The sequence below is a fragment of the Entelurus aequoreus genome, linkage group LG27 (assembly GCF_033978785.1).
Source record: "Entelurus aequoreus isolate RoL-2023_Sb linkage group LG27, RoL_Eaeq_v1.1, whole genome shotgun sequence".
NCBI lineage: Eukaryota > Metazoa > Chordata > Actinopteri > Syngnathiformes > Syngnathidae > Entelurus > Entelurus aequoreus.
Genome location: NC_084757.1, coordinates 33,805,486 through 33,826,639, shown reverse-complemented (window position 1 = coordinate 33,826,639; position 21,154 = coordinate 33,805,486). Strand labels below are relative to the sequence as shown.

General features: G+C 35.7%; 1 protein-coding gene across 1 annotated transcript in view; it reads right to left on the bottom strand.

Annotated features, from left to right (window-relative positions):
• chd1l (chromodomain helicase DNA binding protein 1-like) overlaps positions 1-21,154 on the bottom strand; it is a 55,921-nt gene that overhangs the window by 10,768 nt on the left and 23,999 nt on the right. The window contains exons 13-21 of the mRNA XM_062038559.1: positions 15,495-15,609; positions 15,259-15,412; positions 11,995-12,187; positions 7,767-7,912; positions 4,017-4,180; positions 3,731-3,939; positions 3,567-3,665; positions 286-356; positions 46-160 (exon numbers count right to left, since the gene is read on the bottom strand). Coding sequence (XP_061894543.1) covers positions 46-160; positions 286-356; positions 3,567-3,665; positions 3,731-3,939; positions 4,017-4,180; positions 7,767-7,912; positions 11,995-12,187; positions 15,259-15,412; positions 15,495-15,609 — 1,266 coding nt within the window. The remainder of the gene's footprint in view (positions 1-45; positions 161-285; positions 357-3,566; positions 3,666-3,730; positions 3,940-4,016; positions 4,181-7,766; positions 7,913-11,994; positions 12,188-15,258; positions 15,413-15,494; positions 15,610-21,154) is intronic.

The following is a 21,154-nucleotide window of genomic DNA, read 5'->3' as shown; positions in this document are numbered from 1 at the left end:
CCTGGATATTATTAAAGTCTTTTCCATTCATTGTATTCTCGTTACCTTTGTTCCGTTTGGCGGCAGCGTGAATCTTCCGGAGACCTTCGTCGAGCGCCGTCAGCAAGATGGCGGACAGCGTGTTGTCTTTGCCCCGCTGCTGTGCGACGATGAGGGCCAGCTGAGGACACGGGAAGGGAGGAGAGAGGCGTTGGAGGGGCGAAAACAAACACCGTCAGACGCGGGGTATCAGAGTCGGCGCCGAGGAGGAAGCGGACGCGTGAGAAGGTTCCGCTGGCGACCTACGTGATCGCTCCCGTCCATCCTGGACTGTTTGTCGTCGATGGGGAAGAAGAGAACACTGCCGAGGTCCAAGTCTGCGAGAGAAATGTTGAAATGTTGAACACTGAAGAAGAATTCTGTGTTGTCAAGGTTTATCCAGTAGTCAACAAGAGTGTGGAGATTGAGGGCCACATCGCACTTATAGTGGCCCTCAGAGGGCCACATCGCACTTATGGTGGCCCTCAGAGAGCCGCTTGTAACAGTGAATACATATGAATATTCATGTGTAAGGATTCGCCTCATGATATTATTAAACATTGCCTACACATTTGATTATTATATTTTTTTCACAAACACCGTACAAAAAAAATCTGTCGATTTTACAGTTTAAAAAATGGCAGATCAGTTGCAGGATTTTTTTCTGTAAATATTACATATATTTATATTTATTATATATTTATACATTTATATGAGCGCACACTGAAGCGTAGCCAAAAAGGTGTTTCTCAGCTCTTGCCGCGATGGTTATTAGTAACTTGTAACACACTTTTCCACCACTTGTGGCAGTAATGACAGTATCAAACAAACAGAAGAAGTCTGGAGCTAAAGTCGTATGCGCAAACATGATGACCAAACTGATCAATCTGTGTTTTCATTTGCACTTGACAAATTAGTTAAGAAACATTTTCATTATCAATTTACTTTATTTGAGCACAACAAAATTGGATGTAAATAGGGATGTCCGATAATGGCTTTTTGCCGATATCCGCAATGCCGATATTGTCCAACTCTTTAATTACCGATACCGATATCAACCGATACATGCAGTCGTGGAATTAACACATTATTATGCCTAATTTTGACAACCATGTATGGTGAAGATAAGGTACTTTTTAAAAAAATAATAATAATAAGATAACTAAATTAAAAACATTTTCTTGAATAAAAAAGAAAGTAAAACAATATAAAAACAGTTACATAGAAACAGAAATAAATGGGGGGAGGGAAGTTTTTTGGGTTGGTGCACTAATTGTAAGTGTATCTTGTGTTTTTTATGTTGATTTAATTAAAAACAAAAAACAAACAAAAAAAAAAAACGATACAGATAATAAAAAACCAATACCGATAATTTCCGATATTACATTTTAACGCATTTATCGGCCGATAATATCGGCACGCCGATATTATCGGACATCCCTAGATGTAAATGTATTTTTTATCAGTTATTTACGAGTACCTTCTTATGCAGTATATTTGGTTACAATCAGCCCGACCTAAGCCTAAGAAATATGTGTAAAAATAAATAATAACCTTTGCGATTAACACATTCTTTCATATCATTTATTTAGTTAAGATATATTTATTGAATGTGATTCAAATCAAAAATAATATTGATAATTTACTGGTAGTTGTTTGATTGGGCTCTAGCCCCATTGTAGTGAAAAAGTTGGGCCCTAGGTCAAAAAGATGAAGAACCCCTGCCCTAGGGGGCCGGCAAAAAATTTGTGTTTCTCAGCTGTGGTCCGAATGGGCCTCAGTGGTTATTAGTTGCAATACTCTTTTCCACCACTTGTGGCAGTAATGACAATATCAAACAAACAGAAGAAGTCCGGAGCTAAAGTCATAGAGAAGTTTCTTCAGCGCAAAATTTATGACTAAAGTGGTGAGGCAACATAATTGTGCAACATAATTGTTTGTACATTTCCTTTTCATCAGTTATTTATGAGTCTCTACTTTAAAACTATATTTGATTAGTAATTATTAATTAAATTTAAAAAATAAAAGTTACTAATCAGCCTGACTTAAGCCTAAGATTCATGTGCATACATAATAATCTTTGTGATTAACAGATGCTTTCATATAATTTGACAAGGTTGCAAACTGTAAGTATGTTAGATTTAATTATTAAATGTGATTAAAGTCAAGAGTAAGATTACTAATTCAGTGTTAATATTTAAGTTGGCCCCGAGTCCGTCTGTAGTGGAAAAGTTGTAGTTAAGAAGCCTATTCATTATTAATTTAGTTTATTTTAGCACAACATAATTGTACGTACATTTATTTTTTCTCAGTTACTTACAAGTCCCTTCTTTTGCACTACGTTTAATTAATAATTACTGATTAAAAAAATAAAAGTTACTAATCAGCCTGACCTAAGCCTATAGTTTATGTTACATATCCAGTATAATAATCTTTGTGATTAACACATGCTTTCATATAATTTGACAAGGTTGCAAACTGTAAGTATGTTAGATTTAATTATTAAATGTGATTAAAGTCAAGAGTAAGATTACTAATTCAGTGTTAATATTTAAGTTGGCCCCGAGTCCGTCTGTAGTGGAAAAGTTGTAGTTAAGAAGCCTATTCATTATTAATTTAGTTTATTTTAGCACAACATAATTGTACGTACATTTATTTTTTCTCAGTTACTTACAAGTCCCTTCTTTTGCACTACGTTTAATTAATAATTACTGATTAAAAAAATAAAAGTTACTAATCAGCCTGACCTAAGCCTATAGTTTATGTTACATATACAGTATAATAATCTTTGTGATTAACACATGCTTTCATATCATTTGACAAGGTTGTAAACTGTAAGTATGTGAGATATAATTATTGAATATGATTCAAATCAAAAGTAAGATTACTAATTCAGCGTTGATATTTGAGTGGGACTGGGCCCCGTCTGTAGTGGAAAAGTTGTAGTTAAGAAACCTATTCATTATTAATTTAGTTTATTTTAGCACAACATAATTAGTACGTACATTTATTTTTGTCAGTTATTTTTGAGTCCCTTTTGTACTAAATTTGATTAGTAATTACTGATTAAAAAAATGTAACTTACTTATTAGGCTGACCTAAGACTAAGGTTTATGCGTTGCATAAATAATAATCTTTGTGATCAAAATGTGGTTTTATATCATTTGACAAGGTTGTAAACTGTAAGTATGTTAGATATAATTATTGAATATGATTAAAATCAAGAGTAAGATTAGTAATTCAGTGTTATTAATTATGTGGGCCCTGAGTCCGTCTGTAGTGGAAAAGTTGTAGTTAAGAAACTAATTCATTATTAATTTTGTTTATTTTAGCACAACACAATTGTATGTACATTTATTTTTGAGTCCCTTTTGTACTAAATTTGATTAGTAAAATGAAAAATATCAAAATGGCCCCCACATGCTGTAATTTTTCCGTGTGCGGCCCTTAGTGGAAAAAGTTTGGACACCCCTGATGTTGAAGAACCAATTGAGTTCGTAGAAGGAGGTCCCTACACCACTATTTCATAGTCCTACGTCCGTTCTCACCTTTCATCTGTCCAGCCAGCTCGTACAGCCGCCGCGGTTCATCCGAGCGCACCTCCAGGGCGGTGAACAGGCCTCCTTTGCCCCACCAGCCCGAGTCGTCTGGGGACAACAACAAGCTTAGCGACGAGGGCCCAAAAGGGTCGGTGGGGGGGGGGCGTTCGTACCGACGCAGTGGACGATGATGGCGTCCCCGCGTGCGGCGTGAGGATGCGTCACGTCTCCCAGGACGTAGTGGATGGCGCCGCTGTCCGAGTCCGCGGAGCTCGCGCTGCCGCCGCCGTCGTCGTCGTCGTCCTCTTCGTCGTCGTCTTCCTCGCTGTCCGCCAGCTTCAGGCATCGGGACTTGTAGCCGCACGACTCCCACCGCGCCATCCTGCGTTGGACAGTAGCATGAGCACAAAAAAGGCAGAGGAGCCCTCCCAAAGCTTCAATAAGTAATTTTTTATGGACTTTTTCTTGTATTTGTGCTCCTCCTGCTTCTTCTTGAGGTCCTCCTGGTACTTGGCTCTCTTGGCCGCCGCCTCCTGCCGCTTCTGCCGCCTCAACTCCAGCTCCGCCTCCGTCGGCGGCCTCCTCTTCCTTGTCGGGAAGCTGAGCGTTACCGCCGCTGACACCTGGAATTGTAGCTGTTACTCCATGTTTTTACTGGAACACCTCATTAGTAACCACGTACAGTGGAACCGCCATTTACCAACCTCCTATTTGCAGGCGTTTTACATTTAGCACAGTTTAGCTAGTCACCGTGGTTGTTTTGTCTTGTTAATAAATAGAAAGTTGATGCATCAGCTCCTTGTTACGTGTGTTTGATATACAGTACTGTATATCACTTTATACAGTATCTTGTTCAAAGTGTACAAACCTTCACTAAAATACAGTGTTGGGACTAGTGTTACTGTAACGCCGTTATTTTCGGCGGTAACGAGCAGTCTAACGCATTATATTTTATATTCAGTAACTCAGTTACCGTTACTACATGATGCGTTACAGGGTTATTTTACGTTATTTTTTATGTAGTATCGGCTAGAAAGTGAGAAGATCTGAGTGTGTTTTATTGGAGAGTTGCAGTGTCGTCCTTCTGATTCTTCCTCTGTCACAATAGGCGCGCTCTTTGTGTGTGTGTGTGTGTGGGGGAGAGTTGGGGGGGGGGGGGCTTGCGTGTCTGTTTTTACTAACAAGACATCATGACGGAGCAGAAGCCCAGTTTCTTAACATGGAGATATTCTCACTACTTTTCTTTTGTCGAGCACAAAGACAATACAAACCCCGATTCCATATGAGTTGGGAAATTGTGTTAGATGTAAATATAAACGGAATACAATGATTTGCAAATAATTTTCAACCCATATTCAGTTGAATATGCTACAAAGACAACATATTTGATGTTCAAACTGATAAACATTTGTTTTTGTGCAAATAATCATTAACTTTAGAATTGGATGCCAGCAACACGTGACAAAGAAGTTGGGAAATGTGGCAATAAATACTGATAAAGTTAAATCAAAGTTAATTCAAACACTTATTTGGAACATCCCACAGGTGAACAGGCAAATTGGGAACAGGTGGGTGCCATGATTGGGTGTAAAAGTAGATTCCATGAAATGCTCAGTCATTCACAAACAAGGATGGGGCGAGGGTCACCACTTTGTCAACAAATGCGTGAGCAAATTGTTGTCCAGTTTAAAAAAAACCTTTCTCAACCAGCTATTGCAAGGAATTTAGGGATTTCACCATCTACGCTCCGTAATATCATCAAAGGGTTCAGAGAATCTGGAGAAATCACTGCACGTAAGCAGCTAAGCCCGTGACCTTCCATCCCTCAGGCTGTACTGCATCAACAAGCGACATCAGTGTGTAAAGGATATCACCACATGGGCTCAGGAACACTTCAGAAACCCACTGTCAGTAACTACAGTTGGTCGCTACATCTGTAAGTGCAAGTTAAATCTCTCCTATGCAAGGCGAAAACCGTTTATCAACAACACCCAGAAACGCCGTCAGCTTCGCTGGGCCTGAGCTCATCTAAGATGGAAAAGTGTTCTGTGGTCTGACGAGTCCACATTTCAAATTGTTTTTGGAAACTGTGGACGTCGTGTCCTCCGGACCAAAGAGGAAAAGAACCATCCGGATTGTTCTAGGCGCAAAGTGTAAAAGCCAGCATGTGTGATGGTATGGGGGTGTATTAGTGCCCAAGACATGGGTAACTTACACATCTGTGAAGGCACCATTAATGCTGAAAGGTACATACAGGTTTTGGAGCAACATATGTTGCCATCCAAGCAATGTTATCATGGACGCCCCTGCTTATTTCAGCAAGACAATGCCAAGCCACGTGTTACATCAACGTGGCTTCATAGTAAAAGAGTGCGGGTACTAGACTGGCCTGCCTGTAGCCCAGACCTGTCTCCCATTGAAAATGTGTGGCGCATTATGAAGCCTAAAATAGCACAAGGGAGACCCCCGGACTGTTGAACAACTTAAGCTGTACATCAAGCAAGAATGGGAAAGAATTCCACCTGAGAAGCTTCAAAAATGTGTCTCCTCAGTTCCCAAACCTTTACTGAGTTTTGTTAAAAGGAAAGGCCATGTAACACAGTGGTGAACATGCCCTTTCCCAACTACTTTGGCACGTGTTGCAGCCATGAAATTCTATGTTAATTATTATTTGCAAAAAAAAAATTAAGTTTATGAGTTTGAACATCAAATATCTTGTCTTTGTAGTGCATTCAACTGAATATGGGTTGACAAGGATTTGCAAATCATTGTATTCCGTTTATATTTACATCTAACACAATTTCCCAACTCATATGGAACATTTTAGTTAAATGTAAGTTGTGTCTTGGATCAAAGATCCTATCTACTGCCCAAAACAGCAATTCAAATCTGCTGAAACACCTACAAAAGCAACACGCTTCGACGAAGCTAGTAAAGAGAGAGACACTTCAACACCCTCTAAGCAACAGCGGCTGGATTTTAACGGAGGGACTGCTAGCCAGGACAACATTGATAGAGCCATTGCAGCGTATGTGCTAGAAGACATGCAGGCTATTTCTACAGTGGAGTCACCCGCTTTCAGGCAGCTGGACACAGTGGACAGTGAGCACATAAACATGGAAAGCAAGCTAAAGAAGACACTCCAAACTATGGCTCTGCTCATCATTCAGCACTGAAGGCACACACTCTGTCAATTCTCTTATATACTCTTTCATTCTAGACTTCTAGAGTGTTTGATTATCACATCAGTCTAAATGTAAAGACTGTAAAGTTCACAAACATAAAGAGGGATCCTAGTGGGCCAGGCCAATCTTTCCTTATGTCTAAACTAAAAATGGGGAAATGCGTAGTGTTCTGGGCTTCAGTACAGTGTTGAGCTCCTGAAGACATGATTTTATTTCACAATTCCTTGAGAGAAAAAAAGGCCTGGTTAGGCGTGTGTATAGCAGTATGTGTGCTGTATATAGTGACATGACATATAATCATGTCATGTGTGCCTTCCTTGGGTGAAGCCAGGTTTACAGCTATGTTGTGACATGTTGTTATTATGTGGTTTGTTACTTATTTATGTTATGTTGCAGCTATTTCAAATACTTTTGTCAATTTGTTCTGGCCCAAAATAAATTGGCCCTTTGAAACATATCTTTGTCTTTGTGTGTTGTATGTAGACCACATTGCTTAGCAGAGTTCAGTGATGCAAATGCATGTCAAGTTGATCAACAGGTTGTATTATTCTGAAGTGCAATAACAGTACTGAAATGAAGGCTAAAAGGGCATTAATGGGAGCCTTAAATAAAAAAAGAAGTAACTAAATAGTTACTTTTCACAATAACACATTACTTTTTGGTGTAAGTAACTGAGTTTGTAACTGAGTTACCTTTGAAATAAAGTAACTAGTAACTGGTTTTCAGTAACTAACCCAACACTGCTAAAATATAGACTTTTGTCGAGGCCGCAACCCATTATTCATAGTGACATTGTTTCTTACTGAGAAATGTGCTTTCCTATACCAACGTTTCGATTTACGAACCCTGTTCAAGAACCAATTAAGTTTGTAAATCGAGGTTCCACTGTACCAGACTCATCCAAGGATGCAAAGCTTGGTTTTAGTTTGTTCTTATAGTGTTCCCGCAAAGTTGGAAGCATCCAATGGTGTAAAATGGGATAGCTGATTGGTGCATTGATGGTGTATTTGCAGGAACCACATACATCGGTTTTGTTTCGTAGGCTTCTTCCCTCTCCGGCACCTTTCTGCAGCTCGGCCATCTGCTCCTCCAGCAGCTGATCAAAGCTCTTCTGGTCCTCCACGCTGGGGTCCTTGCTGTAGTCTTTGCCCTCAAAGCAGTACATGTGGTCTGGGACAACAAAAAGATATAGATAGATCTTTGTGGATATATTCTGTATATCAGCGGTCTAGAACACACACATTCTCTATACGCGGATGATTTACTATTGTTTATATCTGATCCAATCTCTACCATTCCAAAGATTATTGATTTGCTAAACAATTTTGGATCATTCTCTGGCTATAAATTGAATTTCGCTAAGAGTGAATGCTTCCCTGTGAATAATTTGGCCCTTGAGATCCCTGATGGATATTTCCCATTTAAGATGTCTAGGAACAGCTTCAAGTACTTAGGTGTACATATTTGTCGCAATCTACCAGCTCTCTACAAGGACAATTTTCCACCTCTAATCGACAAACTTAAATTAGATTTGGATAGGTGGAAAGATTTACACATAACTATTGCTGGCAGGGTAAACTGCGTCAAAATGAATGTGCTTCCTCGATTTTTGTATCTGTTTCAATGTTTGCCTATCTTTTTACCCAATTCCTTTTTTTGCATAATAAACAAACTAATTTCATCCTTTATATGGAAAGGCAAGACTCCCAGGATTAGAAGAGAGTTCCTGCAAAGGCATAGGTCCGTAGGTGGTTTATCACTCCCTAATCTAAAATACTACTATTGGGCAGCTAACATACACAAAGTGACTCTCTGGATCCAAGAACCTGAATTAATCTGGTGTAAATCTGAAGCTAGTTCCTGTTCTACCTCTCTCTTGGATCTACTTACATCAAAATTACCTTATCGACCATCCCAATTTACTTGTAGTCCAATCGTCATTTCTACCCTTAGAATCTGGTCTCAATTTAGAAATACTTTCAGCCTGCAGGGCTTATCCAACCACAGCCCCATTCATAATAACCACCTCTTCCTCCCTCCTAGCACAGATGTAGCGTTTTCTCTATGGAAGCAGTCAAACCTTAGCAGGCTAAAGGACTTATATATTGGTGATGTCTTCGCTAGTTTTAGTGAACTGTGTATAAAATTTGACCTACCAAAATCTCACCTATTTCGATACTTTCAGGTTCGTAATTTCGTTAAATTAAATAGTCTCTTTTTCCCTAATACTCCACCTAATTCGCTAATTGACTCAATTTTAGATATTCCCACAAATCAGAAAGGCCTAATCTCCAAAATCTACATCTTAATATCCCAGTTTAGTAAAACGTCTCTTGATAAAATCAGAGGGAATTGGGAAAAAGAGCTTGGCAGATCTTTAGATGATGGAGATTGGGATTCTGCCTTAACCCGAATTAACAACAGTACATCCTGTTCAAGGCTTAATTTAATACAATTTAAGGTTGTCCACCGTATTTATTTTACTAATTCCAAACTCTCCAAAATATACCCCAATATTTCGGATACTTGTAACAGATGTCACATGTCACCTGCAAACATGACGCACATGTTTTGGTCTTGTCCCCATTTGCTGGACTATTGGACAACTATTTTCAAACACCTTGCTAAGGCATTGGATTTAAACCTGACACCATGTGCAGAAATGGCTATTTTTGGGACGGTATCAGATCCCCAAATAAGGAGAAAATTTAAGGATAGTATCGCCTTTGCATCCTTATTAGCACGTAGGAGAATTTTGCTGGAGTGGAAGTCACCATTTTGCCCCAAAGCCTCCTTATGGCTTAAAGACCTTATGATTTATTTAGATCTGGAGAAAATAAAGTTTAATCTTAGGGGGGCACCTGGGAAGTTTTATTCTGTTTGGGGTGGTGTGGTTGACTACATAGCTAAATTAAAGACGCTATAGGACACATGAAAAGTTCACCTTTCACAAACCAGCTTCCTTTTTTTAATTTTTTTATTTACATTTATTCTGGGTGTATATTTATTATCTGCCTATGTTGAGAAGAAAGTGATGTACTAATTATTTTCCATTTGTGACTGTACCTTTAACTTATGTAGGACCTGGGGGGGGGGGGGGGGGGGGGTTGTGTGTGTATGGGGTGTGTGTTGGGTTGCTGTTCCTGGAAGTGGGTGGGGGGAAAAAAAGGAAAATGTGATTACTGTTCTATTGTATAGTGTAATACCTGTCAAATTCAATAAAAAAAATAAAAATAAAAAATAAAAATAAAAAAAGATATAGATAGATCTTTGTGGATATATTCTGTATATCAGGGGTGTCCAAACTTTTTCCAGTGAGGGCCGCACACTGAAATATTAAAGCATATACAGTATATATATATATATATATATATATATATATAATATATATATATATATATATATATATATATATATATATATATCCACACATACACTCACACACAAATATATGAATTATTTTATAATTTCCAATTAAATTCATTTTCATTTCAAGACCAAACTTGAGCGGTGCCCTAAAGGTAGAAAAAAGCCATATATTGTTTTGGTTTTGAAAATGAAAAAATTATATACATACATACATACATACATACATACATATATATATATATATATATATATATATATATATATATATATATATATATATATATATATATATATATATATACACACATATATATGTGTATATACATACATATACATATATATATATATATATATATACACACATATATATAAACATATATGTGTATATATATATATATATATATATATATATATATATATATATATATATATATATATATATATATATATATATATATATATATATATATATATATATATATATATATATATAAATAAAAAAGCCATATAATATTTTGGTTTTTAAAATGAAAAAATTATATACACATGTATATACACATGTATATACACATATATATATATATATATATATATATATATATATAATATATATATATATATATATATATATATATATATATACACACATGGTATATATATTTATATATACACAAACACGTATATACATACATACATATATACTCATATATACATACATATACACATATATAGATAAACGCATATATATACATATACACATATATACATATATAAATATACACATATATACATACATAAAGATATATATTTATATATAAATACATATATATTTATATATAAATATATATATACATACATAAAGATATATATTTATATATAAATACATATATATTTATATATAAATACATATATATTTATATATACATATATATATATATATATATATATATATATATATATATATATATATATATATATATATATATATATATATATATATATATATATATATATATATATATATATATATATTTTTTTTTCTTTTTTTTTTTTTCTTTCTTTTTTTCTCGATATAAAGTATCGACAGATAGCTCCCCCGTTTTTAATGGCAAAAACACAAAATATGCAATATTTTATATGAAGTAATTGGAGCCTTAAATAGGTCAATAATTCATAATAGTTGACTTTTTGAAAAATGACAGTTTAAAAGAAATCCCACAAAAATGTTTGGGGAACCAAAAGGGCCCCACTCCTAAAAGTGTTTAGAATAAATCCTAAATTATTATTTGTTTTACTTTCGACACTTAAATCTATAGATCAATTTCAGATCTATATGTTAATTATACGTCGTTACAATTTTTTATGTTTTTCTTTTGTTTTATTCGAAGAAAACTTTGTTTTTCATATAAGGCAAACACACAAAATATGCAACATTTTCCCCAAAAAATATTTCAAAGTGAAATATTTGATGTGAAGTAATTGTAGCCTTACATGGTACAATAATAATAACAACATTGATTTTGATTCATTATTATTTTTCAAAGAAAAGTTCCTTACATTTCACCTGCTCGCTCTTTTATTCCATGTTTATATGTTTTTTGTAACATCCATCCATCTATTTTCTACCGCTTGTCCCTTTTGAGGTCGCGGGGGGTGCTGGAGCCTATCTCAGCTGCATTCGGGCGGAAGGCGGGGTACACCCTGGACAAGTCGCCACCTCATCACAGGGCCAACACATATAGACAGACAACATTCACACACTAGGGCCAATTTAGTGTTGCCAATCAACCTGTAACAGTATTTTTTACAATGTGTTGTGGGCCGCACTTCGGACCCCCCTGCTGTGCACGAATGAAGAAGGTGGCTCCACAGTAAAAACTCACTTTGCCTGTCAGATTCAGAGCCGCTGTCTTCCTCTTCTTGTAAGGAGTTTTCCTCCTCCTCCTCCTCCTCCTCGTCAACAGTCCAGCGACCGCCGTGTGACGTGCCCAGGATCTTCTCCAGTCTCACGTCCTGTACCGAGCTCGTCTCCGACGACAGCAGCTTATCTACTCCGAACTTTAGGATCTCACTCAGCTGTGGATTTTAAAAAGTCAAAACGTACAAGGAAGCGTTTTTAAATGTGTCATGTCAGTCAGGAGTGACCAAACCGTTTCCACTGAAAAATGAAAACATGTGGAGGCCAATTTAGTATTTTTTCCATTTCAAAACCAGTACAATATCTATTGTAACCATTAGGGCTCCCCTCAATTTTGGTGAATGTTAAAGGGTCTCAGTCTGTAAAGTATTAAACAAAACATACATATATTTATTTTATATTTTACTTTGGCAAAAACACAAAATATGCAATAATTTCCCCAAAAAAAGGTTAAAATTAGAAAATTTGATGTGAAGTAATTGGAGCCTAAAATAAGTTAATACATAACAACATTGTTTTTTTTTATTCATTATTGTTTTTTAATAATGACATTAAAAAAAGGTCTCAGGATCCAAAAGGGCCCAACCCATAAAAATAAGTCATAGATTAATATATTATTTTTACTCTAAATCAGGGGTGTTCAAACGACCTAGTCATTGACCTTACAAATTGCCCTGAACGTGCAGCACTTATTTATATGACCCAATGCAGACAACCTTCCCTAGTCATGGTGCAAAGAAAAAAAATCCAACCAACACAAAATGTCAACAGACATGGTCACTGAAGTTTGTCGATATTATAAAAAGTGTCCAATCCCCCAAAAAAATCAAAAATTATGCCCATTACGCCCATCCATTACAAAGCCTGATGGGAAAAAATACAAAACAATATCCACACTTATCCATGTTTGGCACATTTTAGCTGCTTAATATTTCTGAGTGATTACAAAACTTTAAGGAGGTTGTCACGTACGTAAACAAGGTAAAAGTCGAACATTCACAAACTCTTAATATCCAATTATAATAATTATATATATATATACATTATATTAATACAATATGTACACATATATATGTATAGGCATTGGGGTAAACTTTTTTTACCCCAATGCGTCCCCAAAGTCAAAAAGTTTGGACGCCCCTGCTCTACATCAACTTCAGATCTATTTATTCGAAAATAAGTTTATTATTGTTTTTTGAGAAATGACGGTTTTAAAGATTAAAAAAATGGTATGGTGTGGTAGATTTGTGTTATTAGCGTCAATACTTTTCCTCGTTACATTTCACCTGTTTGCTCTTTTAGTCCACATTTTACGTTTTTTTTTTGTTCTAGTGATTTTAGCCTTAAATAAATTAGCTGCGGCTCTGAACGTGCAACATTTATTTATATGACCCAATGCAGACAACCTTCCCTCGTCATGGTGCAAAGAAAAAAAATCCAACCAACACAAAATGTCAACAAACATGCTCACTGAACTTTGTGGATATTATAAAAAAAACCTTCCAATTACCATAAAAAATTGTAAATGACACCCATTTACTTACATTACAAAGCATGATGGGAAAAATGCAAAACACTCTCCACACTTATCCATGTTTAAGTTAAAGTCAAAGTTAAAGTACCCATGATTGTCACACACACACTAGGTGTGGCGAAATGATTCTCTGCATTTGACCCATCACCCTTCATCACCCCCTGGGAGGTGAGGGGAGCAGCTAGCAGCAGTGGTGGCCGCGCCTGGGAATCATTTTTGGTGATTTAACCCCCAATTCCAACCCTTGAGGCTGAGTGCCAAGGAGGTAGTCACGGACGTAAACAAGGTAAAAGTCCAACATTCACATACTCTTAAAATCCAATGATAATAATAATATATACATTAGATTAATATAATATGTACATATTTATACTCATTCTCATAAGTGTACATACCCTGGGAGAATTTATGATTTCTTGGCCATTCTTCAGAGAATATGAATGATAACACAAAAACCTTTCTTCCACTCATGCTTAATGGTTGTGTGAAGCTATTTATTGGCAAACAACTGTGTTTACTCTTTTTAAATCAAAATCACAAAAGAAAGTACCCAAATGACCCTGATCAGAAGTTTACATACCCCAGTGACTTCGAGCTGATAACGTGCACAAAAGTTGACACAAACAGGTTTGAATGGCTAATCAAGGTTCCAATCCTCACCTGTGACCTGTTTGTTTGTAATGAATGTGTGTGTCTAAAAGGTCAGTGAGTTTCTGGACTTCTGACAGACCATTGCATCTTTCATCCAGTGCTGCACAGATGTTTCTGGATTCTGAGTCATGGGGAAGCCAAAATAATTGTCAAAGGATCTGCGAGAAAAGGTAATTGAACTGCATAAAACAGGAAAGGGGTATAAAAAGATATCCAAGGAATTGAGAATGTCAATCAGCAGTGTTCAAACGCTGATTAAGAAGTGGAAAATGAGGGATTCAGGTAGACCACCAAAGATTTCAGCCACAACTGCCAGGAAAATTGTTCGAGATGCAAAGAAACATCCACAAATAACTTCAGCTGAAATACAGGACTCTCTGTAAAATTGTGGTGTGGCTGTTTCAAGATGCACAATAAGGAGGCACTTGAAGAAAAATGGGCTGCATGGTCGAGTGGCCAGAAGAAAGCCATTTCTGCGCAAATGTCACAAAGTATCCCGCTTACATTACGCCAAACAGCACAGAGACAAGCCTCAAAACTTCTGGAACAAAGTAATTTGGAGTGATGAGACCAAAATTTAACTTTTTGGCCACTCGACCATGCAGCCCATTTTTCTTCAAGTGCCTCCTTATTGTGCATCTTGAAACAGCCACACCACAATTTTTCAGAGAGTCCTATATTATTAAAAAGAGTAAACACAGTTGTTTGCCAAAAATAGCTTCACACAACCATTAAGCATGAGTGGAAGAAATGTTTTTGTGTTATCATTCATATTCTCTGAAGAATGGCCAAGAAATCATAAATTCTCCCAGGGTATGTAAACTTATGAGCACAACTGTATATGTATAGGCTAATGTATTGACAACAGTTAAGAATAGTTACAGATAAGAATCACGATTAAAATAAAAATTGATTTTCTTTTTGACACCCCGACCAGCCAATGACGTAGCTAAATAAACAAACGCAGCAAGTGGCCAGGAAAAGTTCCCGCTAATCATCGCGCATCAAACAGGAAGTGAGGTGGATCCGGCGGCGTCGACTCACCTGCAGTCCCGCGGCGGCCGTCTGGGCGCGGTCCAACAAAGAGAAGCGTCCCTCCTCCATCACCGTGTTGGTGAGCTCCAGCTTGGAGACGGCGCGGGAGAACATGATCTCCTCCACCGTGTCTCTGGCCAGGAGGCGGATCACCTTCACCGGCCTGAGGCCGAGGTACAAAGACGACAAGCCGTGAGAAAAGTCGCCACGCTGTCGGCATCTTTTTTTTTTTTTTTTGTACGCACCTGTTCTGACCGATGCGGTGGCAGCGGGCGGCGGCCTGCAAGTCGTTTTGAGGGTTGAAGTCACTGTCCATAAAAATGACAGTGTCGGCGGCTGTGAGGTTGATGCCAACCCCTCCTGCACACACACACACACGCACACACAAGTGAAACAACTTCTGCAACACACACTCAAGTCCTCGTTCACCTGCACCAATCTGTACCTTTTCTGCAACAAAAGGTTTGATGGTTTATGGTGGTTGGTTTGTCTTTATTACCAAAGCTTTTTTTGGACACTGAATTTTTTGCGTTTGAATTTTGTGAAGTGATATCAAATTATGCTGACAATTTATATTGAAAAAAATTCTGTTTTAAAATTCAGTATATAAAAATTCGGTCTGAAAAAAGTCAGTACCGTATTTTTCGGACTTTAAGTCACAGTTTTTTTCATAGTTTGGCCGGGGGTGCGACTTATACTCAGGAGCGACTTATGTGTGAAATTATTAACACATTACCGTAAAATATCAAATAATATTATTTATCTCATTCACGTAAGAGACTAGACTTATAAGATTTCATGGGATTTAGCGATTAGGAGTGACAGATTGTTTGGTAAACATATAGCATGTTCTATATGTTATAGTTATTTGAATGACTCTTACCATAATATGTTACGTTAACATACCAGGCACGTTCTCAGTTGGTTATTTATGCCTCATATAACGTACACTTATTCAGCCTGTTGTTCACTATTCTTTATTTATTTTAAATTGCCTTTCAAATGTCTATTCTTGGTGTTGGCTTTTATCAAATACATTTCCCCAAAAAATGCGACTTATACTCCAGTGCGACTTATATATGTTTTTTCCCTTCTTTATTATGCATTTTCGGCCGGTGCGACTTATACTCCGGAGCGACTTATACTCCGAAAAATACGGTAATTATGTTGTATTATGTCCAAGTAGCACAGTTAAATATTAATTATGTTTCATTATGTCCAAGTAGCACAGTTAAATATTAATTATGTTTCATTATGTCCCGGTAGCACAGTTAAATATGAATCATGTTGTATTATGTCCAGGTAGCACAGTTAAATAATAATCATGTTGTATTATGTCTAAGTAGCACAGTTAAATATGAATTATGTTGTATTATGTCCAGGTAGCAAAGTTAAATATTAATTATGTTGTGTTATGTCCAGGTAGCACAGTTAAATATGAATTATGTTGTATTATGTCCAGGTAGCAAAGTTAAATATTAATTATGTTGTGTTATGTCCAGGTAGCACAGTTAAATATGAAATATATTGTATTATGTCCAGGTAGCACAGTTAAATATGAATTATGTTGTGTTGTGTCCAGGTAGCACAGTTAAATATGAAGCATGTTGTATTATGTCCAGGTAGCACAGTTAAATATTAATTATGTTGTATTATGTCCAGGTAGCACAGTTAAATATTAATTATGTTGTATTATGTCCAGGTAGCACAGTTAAATAATAATTATGTTGTATTATGTCCAGGTAGCACAGTTAAATAATAATTATGTTGTATTATATCCAGGTAGCACAGTTAAATATGAATTATGTTGTATTATGTCCAGGTAGCACAGTTAAATATGAAGCATGTTGTATTATGTCCAGGTAGCACAGTTAAATATGAATTATGTTGTATTATGTCCAGGTAGCACAGTTAAATATTAATTATGTTGTATTATGTCCAGGTAGCACAGTTAAATAATAATCATGTTGTATTATGTCCAGGTAGCACAGTTAAATATGAATGATGTTGTATTATGTCCAGGTAGCACAGTTAAATAATAATCATGTTGTATTATGTCCAGGTAGCACAGTTAACTGCCTTTTTTATGTTGTTTTGCAAGACCTGTATCACCTGACTTCAAACTTGACACCTCATTGGCTGCTTCTGAGACAGGATGGATTGCTTCAGTCTTAATTTACTGGAAGTGAGTCTTGCTTTTTGAAGCAGACATTTTTTCGGCACTGAATTTTTCAGCATTTAATTTTTTCACTGCATTTTTATACACTGCATTTTTATACACTGAATTTTTGTACATTGATTTTTTTACACCTTATTTTTATACACTAAATGTTTTTACACTGAATTTTTATACACAAATTTTTTTACACTTATTTTTTTTTTACATTGAATTATTATGAATTTATTTTTTTTACAGTGAATTTTTAGACAATTTTTGTTCACTGATTTTTTTTTACAGTGAATTTTTATACACTGAATTTTTTCAAGGCTGATTTTTTTTTTTACACAGAATTTTTTGTCAATTTAATTTTTTGCATAATTTGATGTAAACAAATTCAGTTCACAAAATTCAAACGCTAAATATTCAGTTACATGAAGTTAGTGTAAGAAAAAAAGCTTTTGTAATAAAGACACAAATTAACCTCCATAATGGTTATTTTATTGGGTTGTATTGTTCAAATATTTGACTTTCAGAGTCTGTCAGGTGTATTTTTTCTCCCTTTTCGATAATTGTGCACATTTAGATGTGGGTCAGTGGTGACCACCATTTCCTAAAGTTAGACTTTATCATAACATCCTTCAGAAATGTTCAATTTTTTTTTTTTTACATATTTGATGGACGACATTATTTATGAAGCAACGTTTCCTGCACATTGATCTGATTGCAAATGTATTTAATACAACTTCAAAGATGTATTAAAACTAACCTGAAAACTACCGTATTTCCTTGAATTGGCGCCGGGAATATAGTATTCGCCTGCCTAGAATTACAGCCGGGTCAAACTCGTTTCGCAAAATAATTAGCGCATGCTTGGCACTTCCGCCGGGTCAAATATGAGTCATTAAATGACTCCCGCCTCCAGGTGGTAGAGGGCGCTAGTGATCCTTCTTGCGACTACCAGTACTGCAGGAGACAGGTACTGCAGAAGAAGACAACAAGCAGCAAGCATGCAGCAATTGTTTGCTTGCACTTTTAACATGGAGGATTACATATCTAAAATAAAACCGTTTTCTAAACTGGACTTTCAATCGAAGCAGGAGGTAATAATTAAAGGAATATCTCCAGAGACTTTTAAAATTGAAGAAAGATGAGAAAGACTGCCTTTGATCAGAAGCAGCTGCACATGGACCCATCTACAAGTAAAGGTAAGATCATAATAACGTTTTTTTTATTAAATGTGTTTTTAATGATAAGGTATGCGCCGGAGTGAGAAGAGGTTTTAAAATAATTAGAGCATGCTTGCTCATTCCGCATGGTTTTGGTAACCGCAGGAGTGAGAAGAGGTTTTAAATTAATTAGCGCCCCTGCGGCTATTCAAGGAAATACGGTATTTATAATTTACATACGTAACTTAGTTTTCTTAGAAAAATACAACATTTCCTTTATTTATCATGTGAGTGTCCTGGTACACTCAGCAGTGAAGGAAAGTTCAGAAGTGGGTGGGACCCAACTGGCAAGAGCACAGAGGGCGTGGCTTGAAGGGGGCGTGGCTTGAAGACAGACGCACTTTTTAAAGCAGCAGTGTCCAAACTTTTTCCATTGACGTTAAAAAAAGATAAAAATATGTCATATATATTTTTTATTATTATTCAACGCTTAAATCTCTAGATCAACTTCAGGTCTATCTGTCGATATAAAGTAAAATATAAATGTTTTTATGCTTTATGTCAAAGTAGAATATCTGATGTGAAGTAATTGGAGCCTTTAATAGGTCAATAATTCGTAACACTGTTGATTCATTATTATTTTTTGAGCAAAGGTTTTTTTTTTGCTTTGTTTATTTAATATCACTCAAATAAAGTGTTAAAAATAATACTTTTTAAAAAAACTTTCAAAACTTAAATCTTTAGAACCAAATTTGGATTTCTCCGTCGATTATAAATTGTATTATTTATCTATTTATTTGATTTTTTTTATGGCAAACACACAAAATGGGCAATATTTTCCACAAAAATACTTCAAAGTGAAAGTAATTGCAGCTTTGAGTTCGTAAAAAATGTATCACAACATTGATTTTGATTTATTATTATTTTTAGAGCAATGGCAAAAAACAGCCCGCATTGCAACTTTTTCTTGTTACGTTTCACCTGTTTGCTATTATTAAATAACTACTACGTTTTGTTTTTTTCAAGATTGCAATATGATTTAGTTTAAAGTGCGGAATATTCCACCGGTCATGTGGTTTACAGGAAGTTGCATCATTCTGTTCTCACTGAAATCACTCTCCTGTGCTTAGTGTCAACATGCTATTAGCATACATCTTTCATGTGGCTATATGTCCTGTGTTTGATCATTCTATGCTAAAAACTCACTCCTGTTACTTTCAGTTGTAACTTAAATGAATCATATTTGGTTTCAAAAGCTTGCACAACAATGAAATAAAGTTTCCTGTAATGCACCAGTGCACATTTTGAGTAAATCAAAATGTGTGTTAGCAAATTTAAAGTAAAAAAAAAGAAGAAGCTTATTTTGAGAGTTACAAGCATATGACCCATATATTTATATGGGCAAATGGCCTATATATATAAAATACAGGCAAATTACTCATATATTTAGAAGGGCAAATGGCCATATAAATAAAATACAGGTAAATGACCAATATATTTATATAGCCAAATGATCGATATAATAAAATACAAGCAAATGACCCATTTATATGTACAGTATAAGGGCAAATTCCCTATATAAATAAAATACAGGCAAATGACTCATATATTTATATGGGTAAATGGCCCATATAAACAAAATATATGCAAATAACCCATATATTTCTATGGGCAAATTCCCTATACAAAATAAAATACAGGCAAATGACTCATATATTTATATGGGCAAATGACCCAGATAATTATATGGGCAAATTGCCTATATAAATAAAATACAGGCAAATGACCCATATAAATAAAATACAGGCCACTTACCTATATATTTATATAGGCAAATGGCTGATATAATAAAATGCCAGAAAATGACCCATTTATGTACAGTATATGGGAAAATAACCCATAAAAATAAAATACAGGCAAATGGCCCATATAAATAAAATACAGACAAATGGCCCATGTATATAAAATACAGGCAAATGGCCCTTAATGTATAAGGGCATATGGCCCATATACATAAAATACAGGCAAATAACCCACATATGTACAGTATATGGGCAAATAACCCATATAAATAAAATACAGGCAAATAACCCACATATGTACAGTATATGGGCAAATAACCCATATAAATAAAATACAGTCAAATGGCCCATATAAATAAAATACAGGCAAATGGCCCATATAAAAAAAATACAGGCAAATGACCCAAATATGTACAGTACAGTATATGGGCAAATAACCCATATGAATAAAATACAGGCAAATGGCCCATATAAATAAAATACAGGCAAATGGCCCATATACGGTATATAAAATACAGGCAAATGGCCCTTAATGTATAAGGGCATATGGCCCGTATCAATAAAATACAACCCATATATTTATATGGGCAAATGGCCCATATAAATAAAATACAGGCAAATAACCCACATATGTACAGTATATGGGCAAATAACCCATATAAATAAAATACAGGCAAATGGCCCATATATATAAAATACAGGCAAATGGCCCTTAATGTATAAGGGCATATGGCCCGTAAAAATACAGCCCATATATTTCTATGGGCAAATGGCCC